Source organism: Bicyclus anynana, chromosome 5 (genome assembly GCF_947172395.1).
Source record: "Bicyclus anynana chromosome 5, ilBicAnyn1.1, whole genome shotgun sequence".
Classification (NCBI taxonomy): Eukaryota; Metazoa; Arthropoda; class Insecta; order Lepidoptera; family Nymphalidae; genus Bicyclus; species Bicyclus anynana.
The window spans coordinates 9302170-9325349 of record NC_069087.1 but is presented as its reverse complement, the minus strand read 5'-3'; the positions used below and the strand labels follow the sequence as shown (position 1 = coordinate 9325349).

Below are 23180 nucleotides of genomic sequence, written 5' to 3'. Positions count from 1 at the left end.
TTCTAAAAATAGCAAAAACGATAATAAAACATGTGTGAAAATATATCATGCTGTCCTACAAAAATGAAATCAAAATAAGAACTGTTATTTCATGCCACAGTTTGATACAGCGCAGAGTTTGGCCCTCAGGGAGTCAATGGCCACGTTTACATGGTGCAAGTGACTTGTATGCAACTTGACTAAAAGAAACTATCTATAAATTGTATAGGAATTGAGTCCTTTAATCACAATTTCAAAGCTCTTTGAAATTCTATTTACTATGTCTATATGAAAGCTCAGCAAGTTTAAGGTTCTCACAAGTCGCGAAATTGGCGATCATGTACAAAAACTATTTTTTCTAGTCACACGAGAAGTTCCAGAGAATCCAGAAAATTTTATCTGTTTAAACAAAACCATCATGAAAACTCTTCCGCTTTTAAATTAGTATTACATATCATAATATCTACTTTAAATTTTGTGGCGTTCCCAAGCAAAACAATACGTTGTTTGATGTCACAGCCAATGACTGCTTGCACGTAGAAATAAGTAGTTTGTTTTTTGCTTACAAGTTAAAATTATCTTTAGGAATCTTTTCAAAACAGTTTCTATGTTCGACAGACGATTTATTACAGTGTTCAAATTGCATTTCGTTTACAAGTTGCATGGAATACACTTGCACAATGTCAACGCGAAGCATTCGATGTTTAAGATTTCAAAGTAATGCATATTTCAAACCAAGAGCCTAAAATATGGATTAAAAATTACAATATAACACACAGCGGCTATGTAAACGGAATAGTAGGTTATTATGTATTATTAAGCGCTTGCATTGTTTGAACATGCTGGAGTAACACACGCTTTGCGCACGATGATGTGGGTTACTAGCGCTTACACTTGTGCCAGTATTATTTACTGGCGTCTGTAATCTGTATCACACCACACGAGTACAATATAAAAGTACACCAGCCAGTAGCCAGTACGTTGTTTGATGCATGCCAGTAGCAAGTAACTAAACTGAATGTGTGAACACTTGCCTCACCTCATGCAAACAAATATTGCAAGTGATCAAGCACAAAATACTACAATAAGTAAGTGACTACGAGTATAAGTAATCACTTAACATCAGGTGACACATATGTTCAATTGCTTACCATTTAAGCGATAAAAATTTGCATATAATGTTACATCTATTCGTACCTACAAGAATTAAAAGATTTCTTTTCTACCGTTAATACCATTAAGTCTTTATTGATATTGTTAACGTGTTACTTCAGGATTTCTATATCTTAAGAGAAAGAGGGATTTAGAACATTTATTATACTTATAGACCCAGTGATCGATCAATAACAATATTGCATAGAACATGCGATAAAACAAAATTAAAATATTTTAAAAATCCCAGGCCTAAAATTTTAAAATGTTTTAAAAATCCCCGACTTAAAGTGTATATCCGTATTTTTGAATTTTGTTGCTTTTATTGTGTCAAACAAATTTTTTGGTAATATAAAATTTCATTCAATGGACAGTCAATGCCTATCTACCAATGACATAAATTGTACCCAGTTGCTATCTACTCTCTTAAAGTAAAGCAAGTGGTCAAAATATCAAAAAATCATAGAAATACAAAGCGCAGACACAGTTTATCGACGTATAGGTAAATATGTGTAACCAATATAGGCTGGCTGCACTTTTGCGTGCGTGCTCGTGAATGCATTTCTGTGAGGCGGCTCGTGTTCACGTCCTCGAAACCCCTGAATGAGTTATTCACTCACAAAGGAGTCTACCGACGAATAGGGATGGTGTCTTCAGTGATCTACAACTACAAAATACCTTGGTAAAGGTGACATTTTCCCTTCAATATTTTTCATGTTATTGAAGAGCGATTTTTTTACCCGACTGTGTCAGGAGGGTAATGTTTTTCAAGCGTATCTTTTATGTATGTATGTATGTAATCGTAATATTCTTTAATACCTCATATCATTGAGAGCCTTGATAGCGAAGTGAATATGACGTCTTCCTCAGATTCCGGAGGGTACGTGAGTATCCGGTCCGGGGCATGCACCTCCAACTTTTCAATTGTGTGCATTTTAAGAAATTAACCCCAACTCAGCAGTGAGCCAAATATAAGTTGAGTTGCCAAAAAAAAATTTGCACGGATTTACGTACATATTTAAGATAATTATTGTTAGATGCTTCTTAATTATTTAGTCCTTATTTAGGTGAAATTAAAAGAAACAACAGTACTGTGAGACGATAATAGACTCGAGGTATTTTTTTTTATCGAATATTGCGATATAGATATCAAATTCAGGAGTTCGTCAAGAGAATTTCAAAATGGTACTTATACCATGGTCATATTAAAACCAACAATTACAAAAACGTTATTATTAATCGCTATACAAAATACGCGAGGCAGATGACTATGACTAGGTGCGAGCAGGTTAGGTAGTGGAGATTTTTATTTTTTATAATTATTTAAGTACTTGTTAAAAAAAATAACTTAAAATATTGAATATATGATAAAGATAAGTAATTGCCTCTGAATTGGGGTTTGATGTTATAGGTTATAGTGTTTTTAACTTTTTAACATACGATATGAAAAGGTCAAATTCAACATTTTTTTAAAATCTCTTTAAAAACGCATATCAAAATAAAAGTATTAAGATAATAATAAGTGCCCAATTTAAACAGTCACTAACGTAAAGTAACGTATTGGGAATTCAAAGATCTGATCTTCTGTATCTGTTCTGTAGACCTGTATACAGGATGTCTCGTAAATAGTACGACATACTCTACAGGATGATCTGACATCAAGGCTTACTTACTACTGTTTTTAAATTATATTGATTTTTGTACTTCTGATAAACTAGAATAGTCAATAGTATTTTTGATATTTTATAATATAAGCTATTTCCGAGCAATTCGAAGAAAATTTTCTAAATACTCATAAATAAATTGTCACTATACAAAACGATTAGCAGTAGATATGTTAGGGTTATAGGTTAGTAGGAGTATTACAATGCAGGCACTGTTACGTTAAACTTGCTCCTAATTATTATGTATAACTTCTCCTCGGCTGCTGGTCTTTATAACGGCGCGTAATGGCTAGAGCATGGACTGTCAAAGTGGCTTTATTCCCAGAGGTGGGAATTACATTGTAGCGGAACCCCTGCAAGTTATTGTACCCATTTAGATTAGGTTAACATATTATATAGTCACTAATATTGATAACAATCTAAACTCACATATTAAACAGGTAAGATTTGATTTTTTGTTGGTTTGTTACGAATGGGCTAAACTACGGAATCGATTTTAAATGGAAAGCTACATTGTCAGCTAGTAACATAGAGTATAATTCATCCATGTATCACGGTAACGAGGCATTCACTATATAGGTAACATTATCTTAAAGAAATAAAGTTTGTGGTATTGTAGAAGGAAATCTCTGGATCTACTAAACCGATTTTCGAAATTCTTTTACCACTAGAAAGTCACGTTATTTGCGAGTGCCGTAGGATATATTTTATTCCCATATTCTCGCGCGTTATTTACTACCTACGAGGGTGAAACCGAGGGGCGTCGGCAAGTACAGTATATCTAAATACACATAAACTAAACGCATGGAAAATAAAATAAACTGTTTTTTAGAAGTTGATTAAATATTCATAGCATGCAGCAGGATACAGACAGTTCAATGACACGCGTAGCTAATTTTCTAATGTAAGACAAATGAAATGAGTACCTCTCAACCTCTTCAGTTAGTGGGAGTAATTTAGACAATTAATGGGCAAGTGTATTTTTACATATCTTGACCTCATTCATTCTTCATTATACTCCTACAGTAGCGCAACTTTAGGGCGTGGCCAACTACTACTGTAGCTACAAAATAAATAACAATACGTAAGTGCGTTTTGCATTTGTTTGCTGAAGGAAATAACTGTAGGTCTACAAGTAAACTAAAGAAACAAATAATTATTTTAAAAAATACATGTCCCAAAAAAAATATTATCTTAACTATACTGATATTATAAAGAAGTAAAGTTTGTCAGGTTTTAGGGGTAATCTAGGGATCTACTAAACCGATATTGAAAATTCTTTTACCAATTAGAACACCACGTTATTTGTGAGGCTATATTTCATTACCGTAGTGAAATCACGGGGCGTCTTCTAGTATTCTATATATAATGACAAGTAAAGAGCCTCAATAAGAGCAACGATAAGAGTGGTCGAACTCATCATAGTTGGGTGGTGGTTCAATCCCCGCCTCGTTGGTCTATTGTCGTACCCACCTAATACAGTATTTCCCAACTAGTTGGAGGGGAATGGGAATATTGGTCATATTTAAAAGATATGGCAAATATTCTTTTTGTTAAAAAAATTAAAACGCTGTTATGTGGTGTTCTACTTAAATCCATCAACTAAAAACTAAAATTGACATTGACTTTAATCTTCTGTGCTCGTTGATGCTATAATATGCAAACTCGAATTAAGTGAGGATATTGTTGGCATACTCCAAAATAAGTTCGTCTACGAAACAAAAGAAGTAGAGCAAATGGTATGAAACGCCTATTGTGCTATAAATACGCACAGTCCAATATTGTCTCTTCGTTCAGATGAAAAACACACAACACCAATAGTGCTTGCATTGCAAATTGCGATGTGATTGTATGATTACTGAAAAAAACGTACATCTATTTTAGTACAAATGGACAATTTCAATTATGTAGGTAGGTATATCTAAATTATGTTATTAACTGGCACGTCAACAGATTCATACATTGTTCATAAATTGTCTACGAATGAACGCAATATGTCATTTTTGTCATGACACAGACCACCCTGAAAAACACCCATGTCCATCACACAAATATTTCCCAGTAGTGGGTATCGAACCCACGGCCGTAGATGCAGAAAGGAGGGTCACGATCCACTGCGCCACGCAGTGTTATGTTATTGTACAATGTAATCACCGTCACATTGTGTCAGCCACTGACGATCAGGTAATCTCACATGCCTGCAGCTCTAACAGCTTGACGCCCGATAAAACTGATCGTGTGATTGTCGCGATCGGCATGATGTCATGCACATTGCGACAAACGTCAGTGGCTGACACAATGTGCATACATAGAATGTAGTTATACTAATAGCATTAACAACTGAGTCTTAGGGCCATAAATCATTTCTCTATATCTATCTCGCTTGCACTTATGGGTCTTATGGAGCCGTCTAGTGAAGGGTGTAACAATGAAAGACATATTATCGATAAGTAAAGTTTATTATCGTATCTTGTTCACAAAATTAAAAAAATTAACAATATTTGATTTAATATAATACATATTTCATATTATATAATTATTAACTAAATAAAATTAATCTTCATCTGAGTCTTCATCATCAGAATCTTCGTCTTCTGCCAAATTTATTATATATTAGTATCCATAGTGCGCAACGAGTAACACATGAATGTATTTATTTAATTGCAGTAAACACATTTATAGCAAAAAAAATACGCAATGCAATTACATTAGAAACCGACCAATCAGAATCGTCCAAATCATTATTGACTCATCATTAGCACGTGCGCAGGTAGCCGTTTATCGATAATTAGGGTGCGCAGGTAGGCGCGCTGCACATTCCTATCTTTTTTGACTTTTATGACCGGACGACTCAGATGATAATGCGCATACTATAGTATAATTATGTATTAACGCAATGAAATAACTAACTACAAAACGGAGGTCCTGGGTTCGATCCCCGGCTGGGCAGATTGAGATTTTCTTAATTTGTCCAGGTCTGGCTGGTGGGAGGCTTCGGTCGTGGCTAGTTACCACCCTACCGGGAAAGACGTACCGCCAAGCGATTTAGCGTGCCGTGTAGAAACCGAAAGGGGTGTGGATTTTCATCCTCCTCCTAACAAGTTAGCCCGCTTCCATCTTAGACTGCATCATCACTTACCATCAGGTGAGATTGTAGTCAAGGGCTAACTTGTAAAGAATAAAAAAAAATAACTAACATGAGAATGGAAGAATCAAGGGTAAAATGTAAGGATCGTAGCAAGTGGAAGGACGTGGTCCCTTCCTACCCCTATGGGAATGAGGCATGTATGTCGTAAATGAATAATTCTGTGGAGCTAACTTGCGACCAACGAGATAATCTCTTGGAGACATACTCGTATAGACAAAAGGAAATATGCCCATGCCCGGCCCTGGTCTACCCTAACCACCCGGCAATTTACTTATATCAAACAAATCTTGATAATTCTATTTTAATGATAAACTTTTTTTGATAAAGTAAAGATAGAAGTATAAATGATTACTTTATCAAAATAAGTTTGCTACAACGTTTAACGACATTTTCGAGTTATCTTTAATTTCTCCCCAACGGCGAGAAGCAAACATTGTTGTCCATACAGCCTGAGTTATAAGACATTTTTGAAGACAGTCTGTCTTCTGGCACCACAGATCCAGAACGGATGAAGCAATTTCAAATTAGTCTGACTTATTTGCGAATTTTTTTGTTGAAAATCGGTTGAGCCGTTTAAAGTTCTGGGGTGTGAAAGTGGGGAAGTGTAACAGTATGTCTGCAAATATACTCGAGTGGGGTCTCAAATGAAGGCGCATTGAAAGATAATATTGATGACTTGATCGGGAGTGTACCTACTTAATTAATAATTTCATGACCTTCGGGGGTTCTTCAAAATATTCAATTTAATGTTAAGTTTATTTATCTTCATTGGGTAGCATGTTAGCACTGGCAGCGAAAAACCGGCGACCGAAATAACATTCCGAGCCTAACACGATAACGAAATTCCTATTCATCGAGAGACGGGAATTATGGCCAATTGTATAACTTTCGCATTAACCGAAGGACAGGGCTTTGTACGAAGATAATACCTTCATCAGATGGAGAGGAACACAGATAGAGATACTCGTAATACATGTAGAATGAGCCCATTGCAATAGCTATGTATGTTAATGACCTGTATGAAATGTAACTGAGATGTTTGCAATAACTTGGAATGGAAATCCAAGTTATTGCAAACATCTCAGTTACATTTCAGTGGACGGAGGAACATTAAGTTGCTAGGAAGCTCCCTCGCTATTCATAAGCAAATTGTGGAGGACAGGCGTTAATTTATATTGAATATTTTAGCACCACTCTAAGTTAGTGAAGTTTGTTGTTAGCTCACTTGATTGAGTTGTGTATAACTTTATACTCGCGCGATGTGTGGCTCTATGTCACGAGTACGTTACTAGCGAACCGAGGCGACTTTGCTCGGGTACCCGAGCGTAAACGCTCATTTCAACTACCGAGATTGTATTTACTCAGAACAATTTTATCCGGCGATGACATAATGACATAATTATTTGCTTTAATAAAAAATTCGCTACAAAAGTTTCATTTTAAATACGGAAACTACTTATAGCAGCAGTCTTCTAAATCAAGAGTACTCATAGAACCATACATATATTTACATGTACGGGTCTAAAATAGAACCTCATATGTTAATAAAATGCAGTTAACGGATAATGATATAAATTTGGCTTTTAGTGGCTTACTCGCCTTATGCCAAATTATGATATCTCGTTCCGCAGACAGACGCTGCTCGAGTGGTGCGAGAAGTAGCGAGGAAAGTAAGCAGGGAAGTTGTGTGGCCACGTTACTTGTCAAGCTGCGAATATTTGCGGGTATATTTCCACGATTACTTGATCGAGTATTTTCGCGAGTAGAGCAGTGTGTTGCCAGTGGCGTTAACATGCGACCAACGAAATAACCTCGTGAAGAGAAGTAGACAAAATTCAACCAATAACGTCGCAACCGGAAATACTGCTATCTCATTCATTTTGTTGATACGGAAGAGTTAGACCTTTTTTCTTTATTCTTTACAAGTTAGCCCTTGACTACAATCTCACCTGATGGTGATGATGTAGTCTAAGATGGAAGCGGACTAACTTGTTAGGAGGATGAAAATCCACACCCGTTTTCGGTTTCTACACGACGTCGTACCGGAACGCTAAATCGCTTGGCAGTACGTCTTTGTCGGTAGGGTGGTAACTAGCCACGGCCGAAGCCTCCCACCAGACAACGCCATCGGACGGGTGTTTCTCTTCACTGGTCGCCTGTTAGCACCTCTGGCAGGGCAACATCGCGGCAGCACGAGGAGCAGTATCGCGGCCGGTCATGTCATAAATCACTATGTACTTTTCGTAATGTGTTTAAACAAACAGATGAGGCAGGCAACTTTCGTTTTATAATAAAGTTATTATGTAAGGACGTCTAAAAACTTTTCTTTACCAAACAAAAAGTTTTACTGACTCTCTGACTTTCTTTAGTAATTTGTAAGATATACTTAATTTCGAAATTTTTATATTTTAGGGATTGTATTGTTAGCGCCGTGATAGCCCAGTGGATATGACCTCTGCCTCCGATTTCTGAGGGTGTGGGTTCAAATCCGGTCTGGGGCATGCACCTCCAACTTTTCAGTTGTGTGCATTTTAAGAAATTAAATATCACGTGTCTCAATCGGTGAAGGAAAACATCGTGAGGAAACCTGCATACCAGAGAATTATCTTAATTCTCTGCATATGTGAAGTCTGCCAATTCGCATTGGGCCAGCGTGGTGGACTATTGGCCTTACCCCTCTCATTCTGAGAGGAGACTCGAGCTCGGCAGTGAGCCGAATATGGGTTGATGACGTGATTGTTACCAAACCAAAAATATTCCAAGAGTTTGTGTGATTTGAATTAATGATGGTATGCATCTATAAAGGAATTTTTTATAGTTATTAAGAAAGACAGGTACCTATTAACCAGATAGGTTGCCAGGCGTCCAATAAAGTTGAAATTGGCGGCACTAGGCCAACCGTAGATGTTGGCTGGGCTAAATTTTGAGTCATATCATTACAGGCCACCACAACTCGGACATAACTGACTCTATGAATAGCGTCTAGAAGATGTTATGAATTTGGAAATATGATATGATATGATAATACACACACAACACTAATAATATAACACATACTGAATTATTAATAGCTAGTAAAACATTTATCTAGGGGACCTTAAGTTCAGGAGATGATTAATTCATCACGAGGAGATTGAGCATTGCACTTTGAATATGCTCCTACAGGCTGAAGTTTTGAAAGGGTTGCCTAATGCAATAATGAGAAAACCACTGCAATTTTGAAAATAACATAAGGGACATTGATTTGATAAGAGAGAGACTGTTGTTAATGCAACAGAAGCACAATTGGTGATTCCGAAGTCTGACTTTCAAGAGTGTTTTAGTAAGTGGAAACATTGATATGAGCGTCTTGTTCAATCAAATAGGGACAACTTTGACTGCTGCCACCTACTGGATAATGAAGAATAAATCAAGAACTGAGCAATCCCAAAGCAGTCCCAAGAGTATCTGACCTATTTAGGTATTCGTGAGACAGAACTTTTTTAAGGTAAGTATGCAAAAAAATGTTTGATAATAAGTATATAGGTAAGTAATAGAGCTGAAACAGATGGTAGGTAATAGAGAATTAGCCTACTGGTATTCAGCAGATAGTTATCAGACTGTACTAATATCTAATAGCTGCCATATTTCCATTTCATATTACTATAAAAATTATGTAGTGTGATGATATAGAGTAAGTAGATTAAAACAGTCACAGCCTGTGCCTACCACCAGACCAGCGCAGGGCTATTTTCAGCTCACTGTTGAGCATGGGTCTCTTCTCTGAATGAGAGGGGTTAGGTCCACCACTGTGTTGCAATACAGATTGGCACACTTTACATACATAGAGAATCAAAAAAATTCTCAGGTTTGCAGGTTTTCTTACTATGTTTTTCCTTCTTCGTGACGTGACGTGATAAATAATTTCTTAAAATGCACACGCCTGAAATGTTGAGGTGCATGCCCCAAACCGGATTCAAACCTACACCCTCTGAAACGACGGCAGAGGTCATATCCACTGGGTTATCACAGCTCAAGGTTGTACATAATAGGTATATTATATTAAACAACAAAAAAATTTACTTTTTAAATTTATCAGAACACTGTGTAGTACTAGTAGACAACACAGGCAAGACTAAAAGTTACATCAAAATTGATATAGGTGAACTTTAATACCTTACAGGGTGTCTCCGCATTTGTACCCTGAACGTTTTACATTCATTAAGTTCTTTACATGAGATTAATTAAAGAGATTTTAATTCAATTTACCTAAATCCTAAATTATAAAACTTACTTGCAGTGTCTGCTGTCAAGGAATTTTGAATAGAGAACAGAAGAATAACAAAGACACCACACTTTTTGTTCAAAACCATCTTGATCAGCCGTGCTAAGCTAATTCTTCAATTTTTCCATAACACGTTTGAAATGTTCCCACAACAGCATTTCAGAACTTCACGATTCAGTCACGATTGTTTTTCGAACGTTTCCTTGAGACAAATCCTGTCGGGTTTTCTTAAAGCTTCGTAAGTATATAGTCATTATTAAATGGTTGCTAGGTTTAAGTTTTGTCACAACATTACGATCACCTGTGGAATTAACTTATGATTCCTGCTAACAATGTACGAAAGTTCACTCAACTTTGTGTCCCGTAAAGTATTACTACATTCTACAGTGGCAAACGTATCTTTGACTTAAAATCATTAAAAAAAGCTTCAATTTGATTCACAATATACTGAACACTTCACAGAAAATTAGTTTAATGACTTCACAAAACTTTGAAAGTTTCAAAAACTTTGCTTCACAATCACTTTGAACTTATTTGAACGACGATAGCAAAACGCGTGCATACAGATCTGCCGCGTACGAATACAAACAAAAGAACATTCGTTTGGATTCACTCATTTTGCTTCAGTCAATCATTCGTTCTAAACTTCTACCATAGACTTATAAATACAGATATTAAAGGATTTTGTTTATACAATTTTCTCTCTGTCTACGTATTTTTTCATTTAATAATAATTTTTCATTTGAAGATAAAACATGAAAATAGAAAAAATAAACGTGCGATATTTGACAAAATATAAATATCTTAGATACATAAATAATAGATAAATATGTATACATATAATAACAAACCTCAGACAAATTATATAGGGACCTGTCTCGCTAGACGTTCCCCTCTGTCAAAGAACAAGAATCAACGATCTATAATTATAATAATTCATATAATCATTACAAAATGCAAGATTTAAAGTTTGTTTCTTTAGATACATACCCTTAAACTTTCTACCTTGACAGGTGTATGAATATTAAAAATAATATTATATTACTAAATACTAACTGATAATGCATGGTTTAAGCAAATTACGCGTTTATTTTAACTCTGTAGAATCGATGTTTTACTGTGGTAAACGTTTTTGTACAGAGCTACCAAAACCAGCATTTTTAGGGAGCTCTTTACGCGACGAAACGATTGTGATTGAAATGAAACATCTTCATCATCGTTTTATAGCTACATTTTTTATAAACGAGTTACAATAGATGAATGAATGATGATCGTTTATTCTTGATCTTTGACAGAGGGTAACGTCTAGCAAGATAGGTCCTTTTGTAATTGGTCTGAGGCGTGATCTTTACGGTCGGCTTGTGGAACGTATCATTACAGTTAGTTTTTATTATCTGTTGAATGTAAACCTTTTTTTAGTCTATGGCCAAATGTCAAATTTTTTAATCTTTCTTTTTGGGTTAACCTGTCATTGCGGATTGTCGAGGCGGGTTTTAAATCCTAGGTAATCATGGAATTTGCTAATTTTTAAACAAAATACATGAGTTTTCATGTGATTAGGTCGTTTGTGTATTTCCGAGGAAATTGTATTTTATGAAAAGCTAAGAATCTTAACTAAACACAACCTGTGTTTACTGTGTTTTGACAGCTACTCATGTAGTTGTAGTTCCCAACCTCTACGTATTTCATGTTTAACTTGTGATTTTTCAGCCATGGTGCGTATGAACGTATTGAGTGATGCTCTTAAATCTATACACAATGCCGAGAAAAGAGGCAAGAGGCAAGTGCTCATCCGGCCATGTTCAAAAGTGATCGTCAAGTTTCTTACTGTGATGATGAAGCATGGATACATTGGTGAATTTGAAATAGTTGATGATCACAGAGCCGGTAAAATAGTAGTTAACCTCACTGGAAGACTAAACAAATGTGGTGTTATCTCGCCAAGATTTGACGTGCCTATCAATGATATCGAAAGGTGGACCAACCTTCTTCCATCCCGGCAATTTGGGTAAGCATCCATTCAAGTACCTATTAAGTAAATACTCTTCTTAAAATTAAATATAAATATTTTATAGATTGAACAAGTATCAAAAAATGACTTTCTAAACAGAACTTTTTTACCTTTCATTTATTTTTTTGATATATTATTTTAAATTCTATAAAATGTGGTCTATTTATAAGGTAATAGAGTAAACATATATATGTTTGGTGTTGTAGTATTAGTGAGTAGTGACATCTTATTCATTAATTATTATCCTATTATATTTAATTTAAATTACAACCTGTGTATCTATTTAACAATAAAATCCTGACTTGTGTTATATTTTTAATGTTCACTTTTTGTTTGTTATTTGTTTTCTTTATTAGAATGTGTTGTAAAACTATCTATAAAATTGCAACAAAAAGTATTGCCACTACTCCAGCCTTTCTTGATGAGTACTGTTTTCCAACAAACAAATTAAAAATGAGGCTATAAATCACTAGTCATTTCAGACCTAATAATAATTATAATTAACTGCTTCTTAAATTCATGAAAATAAATTTATTACATATGGTTAATATGTTTTTTATATAACAATTTATACACAAACCATACTATTACAATAAATAAGTTATGAAATGACATACATTTTCTACCTTCATTTCTAATTTCTTTGTTGGTAAACAGTACTCATCAAGGAAGGCTCTTGTATAGTTTATAATATTGACTGTTAGAAAAACAATTAACTTGACAAGGTTTCTGGCAATAACAAAATTGTTTTCAGAGACATAGTTAGAGGAGCTAAATAAAGAACTGAGGAAAAGGAATCAAAATTATTTAATAATGTTACTTTTTCTTTGAATCAAGTTTTTGTAGGATGCAATGCTCACATGAATGTGTTTATAGCTTCAATATACTATAATCACCTGTTAGAATGTATGCCTTAATAATTTGATATTATTCCGCACAACTACCGCGGATCACCAATAGTTCTTGTTGGTTGTCATTTGATATGTTGTGCCAAAACAAATGCCAATAGCACAGTTTGATGTTGCTCTGTAGTAAACATTGTTAATGCTGTTGTCTACATCATTTTTCATTAATTAATTATTATCAGCCTTATTTAATGTACTTACAACTTTTTTTGTTTTTTATTTGATTTAGGGGGATTGAGAATGTATTTCCAATATACTAATTTCCAGTATACAATGCTCCAATTAGGGTTGTTGTCTAAGCCAGAGACATGCACTTCATAGATGCTAAAATGTGCTGACTATATGAGGATTCATTACAAACCTTTTTCGGGGAAGATAATTTTGATTTTGTACAGTTTCTATGTATAACGTCTAACTCTACCTAAAGATCTTGTGCATATCACTGGTCTAAGCAATACAGACTTCTAAATGGTGGGATACACACTATATTTGTTATGTGACTGTTATAAATAAATAAAAATGTGTGTCTCAGAATGCTGGACAGAAGTGATAACTTAAATAACCTGCAGTATGCTTGAGAGAAAGTGAAGCCAGATAATGTGGTGCTGTAACATGTTATATTATGAAATGATTTACCCTTACATAAGAAGTTATCACTAATAAATAAATAAACATAAATAATAACACATCACAATCTAGCTCCAAAGTACTCACAAGCATATGTAAGCCTGTGTATATGTTACCTTATCAGCCGATAGATGTCCACTGCTAGACATAAGCCTCTTGCATGAATCTCTAAGCACAGCAGTAGAGCCGCCAGAATCCAGTAGCTCCCTGTAACCCACTTGATATCCTCAGTCCACTTAGTATATATATATTATGTATCTCCAAATGCGCCATTGCATGCTATAATAATTACTTCTAGTCTTAACATTTGTCCAATAAACTATCACAGCATAGTGCATTTGCTACAGCTGTTTAAAAATATTTACTCATGGAGCTGATAGTGCTGTAGGTCTAGGATGTTCCTAGTAATTATGAGACAATCATGTCTTCATATTCCTCTCTTTTGTCCCATTGTAATTAAAAAGATAGCATAAGCTCTCTCTTTCAATGTGATAGAACGTAAGAGAATGTTACATATTATACACAGAGAATGTAATGTGATAGAATGTAAGAGATATTAGTCCAAAGATTTCTTGATGAGTTCTTCTTATCTTATGCCAGTTAAACCGAGTGGAAGAGTAAACATATTACCTTGCTCAGGACAGTAAAGATTGGAAGCAGGCACTACCTTGCTAAGGCTTATGACTTTCAGTGAATTTTTCTTTATATTTACATTTTTCTAAAAATTACAGTGTCAGACTCGTAATGCGTCTCCCATTTTTGCATTTATGAAGAGCACCCCACTGAGAATAAGCCCAACATTACTTTGGTCATGAATCATCATCATTGGGTACAGTGGTGGATTTACAAATTTGCCTAATATTTGCTAGTTTTTGTGAAATAAAAATTATCTGAGCAGGAATAAAACAACCTTATCTTGGCATTCCATGAATTTAATCTTTCGATGCTGGGTGTATTATGGGGCAGAGGCATTCTAAGCAGATCTCAGGAATTGTGACCTGGTTGTAGGTTTTGATGTCTTTGATATAAGTCATAATAGTATAATTAAAAATCTTTAGGGTATAATCGGAAATTTCTTTCTTTTCAGTACATTTCAAATATTGATTTTTTTTTTTTCATTTAATTTCAGATACCTTGTCTTAACAACAAGTGGTGGTATCATGGACCATGAAGAAGCCAGAAGGAAACATCTCGGAGGAAAAATATTAGGTTTCTTTTTCTAAGTTTAAACAATATATTTGAAAATGTATTAGATTGTTTCATTTTTATTTTTACTAAAGAATATTTAGTCTTGAGTTAGCATGTTCTCTGTCCTAGTAAATCATCTATAGGTCTAAGATGTGACCATTAACATAATATTATCTTTTAAAGATAAACACATAAATATCAACCAATGGTCCCAGTCCCCATCTCTTTCATCACACTAATCACATTATAAATGCGAAAGTTTATTACTCTTTAACACTGCAATAATTGAACCAATTTGGCTGAAATTTGAAACGGAAATAGAAAAAGAAAGAAGAAAATCTTTCTTTCTTTCTAGTTGTTGATATTTGTCTATTTTTCTTCATGAGATATGTTGTTGGTCGCATCATATGCATACTGACTACATTTATATGTTTATATTTTACCAAGATTTGTATGTATAAATATTTTACCAAGGTGACAAAAAAATAGCCTATTTAGTTGCATAGGTCCAAGTAAATGATTGCTTTTCCTGATCATTGTGTTTCTTGTTGTTTTGAGTAATAATTGTATAGCCGCGGCATGTTCTTTGGATGCTCTCCTACAAAGGGCTCCTATTATGTGCTGTAAAGGCAATCCTCTCGTCCCGGTGTCATGCGTGGTCGAAAATAGCACACGTCTATGAGAAGAACAAGCAGTGGCGTGCGCAAGATTTTAATCAGGGTATGCACGATAAGTACAAATTGTACAAAATGAAAAAATCCTGCAATACAAATTGGTAACGAATCTCCAGGGTAGAGTCTTCATTTTTGCATCTATGAAGCGCACGCCACTGAGAATAAGCCTAATAAGAATTAAATAATTTTTAACAATGTTGATAATACAAAACTATTAAAAATTCATAAAAAATAATCAACCCTGCCGCTTTTGGACATTTGAGTGCCCAAACAGCCGGTGGTCAAGACTCCAATGGGGAACCTCCTCAGTCCTCACAATCGGCGTAGGCTCGGGAAACACTGCCTTCTGTATCCTACTCTTGATCCAACAGTTAAGCGAAACCTTCTTTCTTTCTTCTTAGCTTTCTAAACAATTATTATTATTGGTAATTATTGATAACAGTAGATAACTACGAATACCTCGTTGAGAGGAATAATTATGAGCGCCTGTAGTTTATTGAGTAGCAAATGCCTCCCGTGACTCCCAATTCAATACTACTAAATAAAATTGAAGTGTCTTCTGTGATTTCAAGATAACTGTTTTCTCGAAGTTCTTATAGTTAGCGATAGTACAAAACAATTAAGCTTTCTTAAAATTTTTGTCTGTCTGTCCGGGTTATAATTTGGAAGGGCTGAATCGATTTAACTTTGCGTGCCGAATACGCACGTTAACTGGTAGATATAGAATAGGGTATTGAACAACATGACATACTTTCTTTATATACGTATTGCTTTTCAAAATGTTTCCTTTAAATTGCTATAAATATAAAACCTTGCTTCGTACCAAAATATAACCGTTTTCCCCCCGAAGGGCAGAAAACGATTATTTAGGTTTCAGCCGAAGCTTGACCCACTGCGAGATTACAATCTTCAAATTTTGCGTAATTGCAGTGTAAACCCCTCAATATTGAAATAAAGAGGGTAGGTAGAAATCGTTCGCGACGCCGCAATCGACGGTGAGCCGAAATAGACTCAGTACTCTCACAAGCCGGCAAGGCATGAAAATTTAGTGGGTCAAGCTTCGGCTGAAACCTAAATAATCGTTTTCTGCCCTTCGGGGGGAAAACGGTTATATTTAGGTGTTCGAGCCTCGCTTGACCCACTGTGAGAGGTGTTTATATTCTGCCGGCGATGGCAAGGCGTACTGTGAAGAACGATTTTTTAGGATAATAAATAAAATGATAAGGTGGTGTTGAGAAAAATAATATAATACTTCTTTAATTAATCTTTGATTTGATTTGAGTTAACAAAACTTAAAAATACAATTGTTTGATTTGCCACATTATCTATTCTCTTTGAATTGTGAATTCTATTCAAATTAAATAACTAGCAGAAATTTCACAAAACCCAGAAGGAGAAAATCACATATTCATGACATATTATAAATTCATATAGGTGTAAATGATTCACTCAAAGTAATGTTGTTACTTGGAAGACTTTTATGTGGAACTTCTTTAAAGTAATATTTCAGAAAAGTATCCTTACTTCTCCAATTTCCACGACAGAGAACATCGTCTAAATTGTAATTTCTATTGGACCAATTATCTGTGTTTACAGCAGCTCTAAAACTGCCAGGGGTAGCAAGGATGTTCGCTGATTTGAACAAGGTTCGAAGCCAACCCGAAATAACAGTGCGTGAAGCAGCTTTAACTTTACCCCTAGTGGTAATAAATAAACTAGATGTTCTGTTGGCCCGACGCGATTTAGAAATATCAATTAACTTTTTTACCCAAAATGTAACATCTAATTTATTTATAATATTTCGAGTTAATTTCCACCCTGATTGTCTAAAGTTGACCGAGTCCGTTTTAGATCCGTACTTTGGCCAAAAAATCAAATGATCGTCATGAGATTCAAAGCAGTCAGGGCTAATATCGAGTAAAGTTAAATCATGTACTCTTCGTCCGGAAGATAAGAGTAACAATGCCGAAGTATGACGAGACACTTGAAACAAGCTATTAATATCGAAAGTGTAAATATTCAAATAGTCCATCAGCTGACTGACCTCCCACGTTAGAGGTTTAGGCACGGGAGGTTGACTTTTAAAAATAGCTCTTAATGCTTGTTTAACTAAAAAATGATTACTTAGATACTCGGTATTTTCCGGCTTCGCAAACGTAGTAACTACCGACTTATGAATTGCTATAGTTCTCGCCGCTAGTTTAACGTGTTTATGGAGATAACAAATATATTTAGCTAAGTCTACAGGAGATGGATCATCGATCTTAATGTTATTATCTTTAGCCCAACATTTCCAGCGCATCCAGGCCGGTTTATAGGTTTTAAGAGTGGATTTACGCCAGACTGTTTCTAGAAGCTTGCGGTCCTCTGTCGCCCAGGACTCTAGTAACTGCGACCAGCCTGTATTTTCCAGACCTGCAAACATATGTTCTTTATTGCTGGAGGTGGCTTGTTGGTCCTCAAGTCGAGAAGGCTCTCCTCTAGATCGGGAATGGTAAACGGTTGGCCTAGGGATCTCTGATATAGCTCTGCTTTCCAAAACGTTCTCTCCCATTTTGGGGCTACCAGAAGATAAATGCCCGAACATTGGTTTAGATGTCTCAGTACCCGGGGTACTAACGCTGGGGGAGGAAAGAGCCAACCTAGCTTGAAGTTCCAATTTCGGCTGAACGCGTCGACGAATAGACAGTTCGGATCTCTGGCATCTTCGCTTACATATCTGGGAAAGATCGCTGACCTCGCACTTGCAAACAGATCTACATCTGGTTTCCCCATCACCATGAATATTTTTTGAAGTGCCTTCTGACTTAGAGTCCATTCTGGTAATTCCATTGAGCGGGATAAACTGTCTGCGATCCCGTTGTACTTCCGGGAATGTATCTTGCTATTAGATTTATCTGAAATTGTTTGGCCAGACTTAGAATTCTCTGAGTAATTCGAAGGAGCGGTAAGGATCTGGTGCCGCCTTGTTTCGTTATGTAGGCTACAACACATCTGTTGTCTGTTTGAACCATTACAGTCTGACCTTGAAACTGGGGTCCCTTTCTCTTTAATGACTCTAGTACGGCCCACAACTCTTTTTGATTGCTGTGCCAGGGACGTTGCTGTCGACTCCAGAGCCCGTTTATCTTTTCGTTGCCCACTGTAGCGCCCCAGCCCGACCCCGCTGCATCTGTTGTTAAAAATATTGTAGCTTCTTTTTGATGAATCGGGGATATCTGGGAAATGTTTCTCTGCCACCATTGTAGTTCCTTTAGAACTTTCCCAGGGATCAGGTATTTCTTTTGTTTTTGGTTTTTCGGAAGTTTGTTTGCCGCTATCTGTATTTGACGACTGTGTAGTCTTCCTAGTGGGACGACGAACGATGCAAAATTTATGCTCCCTAGTAAGACCTTTGCCAGCCACCATGTCCACCAACGGTTTTTGAGGAATTTTTGTATGAGTACGGTGCATTTCTTGATTGTTCTCGGAGGCAACTGTTTCATGTTTTTGTTGGTGTTCCAGATTATTCCGAGATATTCCACTGTTTGTGTAGGGGAGAGGTCGGATTTTCGATAGTTTATGCACCATCCCATTTTGAGTAGGTGTTCTTGAACATATTGACTGTGCTGAGATAATATTACTGGGTTGGTGTGAAGAAGAAGAAAATCGTCTAAATATACGATTACTCGGATCCCCTTTTCTCTGAAAAAATTTGCAACCCAGTTAGTTATCCTAGCAAATATATACGGAGCAGTCGCCAGGCCAAAAGGTAAGCAAGTCATTTCATATAATATGTTCTCAAAATTAAAGGCAAGAAACCGTCTATGCGACTTAATGATAGAAATATGAAAATAAGCCTGTGATAAATCTATTTTTACCATAAAGTCAAGATCTTGTAAGCAAAGAGGAATTTTATAATGGTTAATCAAATGAAACTTTGGTGGACGTAAGTAGTTATTAAGTAATTTTAGGTTAAATATTGGCCTGTTAGAACCGTCAGACTTCTTTCTTAGGAATAAAGGAGAAAGAAAACCTGATTCGCTCAAACATTTCTCAATTGCCCCACAATGCAATAGTTTTTGTAATTCCTTTGTTATTGCTGAGCCAGATTTTACTAAAAGTCGATGACAGATTGTTGAATTAAACTTTCTTAATGGGGGAGAGCGAGTGAATGGTATTTTATACCCAGATAAAATAGATAATATAGATTTTGGAGCACCAAGGGACTTCCAGACTTCTAGATTGTCGCTCACCTGCCCAGCCTTAAAAGTATCTTTTAACTTAAAATTTATTTTTTCCTTCATATTTGGCCCTCTTGAATTTTCCTGGTGTGGATGATGGGCGTTTTCTTGAAGCGAAGCCACGATTGGTTGTTCTGGCATCATTGAACTTTGGTTTTTCTTTCTGGTTGGAAACATTAACGTTTCCAGGTTGCCATTTCTGTTTGTTAATGTGATGGTAGGAGCGTTTTTTAACTGGAAAAAACTGATTGATTCCACCTTGTTCTTTTATATATTCCCCCAATTGCGGTTCGGCAAATAGGTGGGTGTTGGAAGGTGGAATGTTATGTAGAAGTTCGTGTAATGTCTTATTGGATGGTTTGTAGACAGATCTACGGTGTTGAATAACCTCCGCTCTCTTCCCACAAGTGTATTGTAAGAGAGCATCTGAAGTGCGACGGAACGCAGAATCAGTTGCTAGAAAGTTTTTGCTGATGTGCGACTTAACATCCGGACTTGCAGTATTATAAGTGTCTTGAAAATGTTTTCTTTGTTGTAGAAGCCCATGACAAATAGCTCCGAGACATGCATCCATTTTCTCTAAAAATGAAACTGTTTGCCAACTCGGAGTCACCTTTGCTAATGAACTATTTACTTTCAAACTAGTGAAGACTGGTGTGGCTTGGAACTGTTTTTGGACTTCGGAAAACCGAATATTTTGTCGAACATTTTGTTGCTTCATATATGTTTTTGTGTCTGGTTCTGGACTGTGAGCCCTCTTTCTAGATTTCCTCAATGAGGTGGAGGACGTGGCAACAGAGGATGCGTCATCATCATCTCTTAACATTGATGTGGCCTCTTGACGTGACAGGAAGTGGCTTTTGATAGAAGAGATATTTTCCAAAAACCCATTGTATGCGTCAGTGGGATGGATTTGTTTCACAATAGAAAGTGGAGAATAAATCAGGGCTCTGCCCAGTGGTGAACAAATTAAATCGCCTTTCAATAATTTGTATCTACGTTCGCTAAGCCCATTAGGGCACCCGTAAGCCTTCGCTAGTTCGATAGTAGGTATAGCGAAACGCAGCCTGTTTTCGTTATCCGATGAAATCCTTTCTCCAAAAAGATCCTGGTAGGACACGTTATTAACTTCCCAGGACCTCCAATTTTGTGGGTAGAATTCATCCAAAATATTTATAATTCTTTTGAAAAAATCCCCTTGTCCAGAAGGTGGCACCCACCGGCATAAGTCTTCAAACGTTATGCGTTCCATGATCTGAAAAGATCGTAATATGATAATTAATATAGTCAAAAGACCTTAGACACATCATATAGAGCAGTATAATGCTCGCACATTACGACTTTGGCATTCAGACGTCGCCTGCCGTGTCGGCTGACTAGACGGCGCCTGCCATAGCGGCCGGTCAGCCGACGTCTGCGCTCGCACAGCCGACGGCTGAGCCGTGAGACGTCGCCTGCCATGTCGGCCGGCCAGGCGACGTCTGCGCTGCGAGACGTCGCTTGCTAAGTCAGCCGGCCAGCCGACGTCTGCGCTGTGAGACGTCGCCTACTAAGTCGGCCGGCCAGACGACGGCTGAGCTGTCAGACGTCGTCTGCCTTGTCGGCCGGCCAGCCGACGTCTGCTCTGTGAGACGTCCTTTGTGCAAGGTGGCACAAATTTTAGACATTCGGTATGTCCAAATAGTGAGTCTGCCGTCCGAGGAGCGGGCATTCACTACAATGAGAATTCTCTCATTTTCGACGTTTATTAGGTCCACATAGCGATCTTGCCGTCCTAAGAGCGGGCATTTGCTAAAATGAGAATAATGTCTCATAAAACTAGACCATTAACGAAATATCACCGATAATAGTATTCACTGTTAACTCACCTTAGGTATATCACGATTTTTACACACACGAATTTTAACACTGCACACTTTACAAAATTTGAAGACGTACTGAGTCTATTTCGGCTCACCGTCGATTGCGGCGTCGCGAACGATTTCTACCTACCCTCTTTATTTCAATATTGAGGGGTTTACACTGCAATTACGCAAAATTTGAAGATTGTAATCTCGCAGTGGGTCAAGCGAGGCTCGAACACCTAAATTCATGATTCAGAGTTCACGGGAAGTACCTACCGTGTTGGTTTTGATTATTTTGGGAGTGTCAAAAATTTGCGCCATAACTGCTGTACCTATCTTTTGATTGTGTTTTAGAAGTTTGTTTTTTTTACAGCTTAATGGGACAGTATGTGTATTTGATATGTATTTCAGCTTGATATCTCTATGGGTTCCTAAGAAAAAGGGTCTTGACAGACACAGACGGACATTTAAGTGATCCTAAATGGGTTCCGTTTTTTCCTTTTGAGCGAACCTCAATTTCATATTTTTAGGGTACCGAACATACTCTAAAATAAAATTCTTTCTATAAAAGGTAGGTAAAAATATCAGAAGTTCAGGCAAAATTAATAATTTCATCACTGTCCCATATCTTCAGTTTAATTGGTAAATATTCGACGAATGCAATGTAAATAGACGGAGTATTTGGACAATTTATTGCACAACGGAATACGACTGGAGGCAAGTAACATGGGCCACACCTCGGCCTTGCTTATTAGTGTCTACCCATGTCTAATGTATATAGATACGAGTAGTTGTACCTATATAGATGAATATTTTCACGTTCTCAACAGTACGAATTTTTTTAAGTACCCATCTGAGCGATTTCGGTCGTGTTTATATACTTCTAATAGGTACCACTTAGAAGGCACCTAATGTCTAAATTGTCGTAATAATATGATTTCTCAGAAATAGATAGCTAGTAGATGACAGTAGCGTCATGCGTGGTTGTTCTCACCTGGGGCCCGTGGCATATTTGTTTTATTATAAGACTCCAGAAAATTAGAATTTTTTTTACTGAATTGTTATATCAAAGTAACAGTAAGTAAGTCTGTCAGTGTGTTACCATTTCACGGCTAAATCGCTGAGCTGATATAATTTAAAGTTTGTATTAAAATTGAGATAAATTGGACTTTGGAGTTAATTTCGACCGAAAATGTCCGTGGTCCCTATGAGGTTTGTAAAAAATGCGTCTACTAGGTAGGCTTAGACCTCTTTAATTCAGGCCTTACAGTAGTATCGCTGTAAAAATGGAGTAACTTATCTTGTTTTCCCTAACATTTCCCTTCACGGCTCTGCTCCTATTGATCATAGCGTGATGAAAAGTATACTATAACCTGCCCAGGAGTATGAAGAATAATTGTACCAAGTTTGGTTAAAATCCGTCGAGTAGTTTTTGTTTCTTTATCAAACAGACAGACAAAAATTTTACTGATTGCATTTCATTATCATCAGTATCGATCAC

General features: G+C 36.4%; 2 protein-coding genes across 3 annotated transcripts in view; one reads left to right on the top strand and one right to left on the bottom strand.

Moving 5' to 3' along the window:
• Nucleotides 1-10808, bottom strand: part of LOC112053290 (protein sidekick) — a 78175-nt gene extending 67367 nt beyond the window's left edge. For both annotated transcript variants that reach the window (XM_052881499.1, XM_052881498.1), the window contains exon 1: nucleotides 10217-10808. In XM_052881499.1, coding sequence (XP_052737459.1) covers nucleotides 10217-10295 — 79 coding nt within the window. In that variant the 5' untranslated portion in view covers nucleotides 10296-10808. The remainder of the gene's footprint in view (nucleotides 1-10216) is intronic.
• Nucleotides 10809-11552: 744 nt separating this feature from the next.
• On the top strand, nucleotides 11553-14999 carry LOC112052391 (40S ribosomal protein S15Aa). Its single transcript, XM_024091438.2, has 3 exons — nucleotides 11553-11711; nucleotides 11918-12215; nucleotides 14880-14999. The coding sequence occupies exons 2-3, from the start codon at nucleotides 11920-11922 to the stop codon at nucleotides 14971-14973; spliced, it is 390 nt and encodes a 129-aa protein (XP_023947206.1). The 5' UTR covers nucleotides 11553-11711; nucleotides 11918-11919; the 3' UTR covers nucleotides 14974-14999.
• The last annotated feature ends 8181 nt before the right edge of the window (nucleotides 15000-23180 follow it).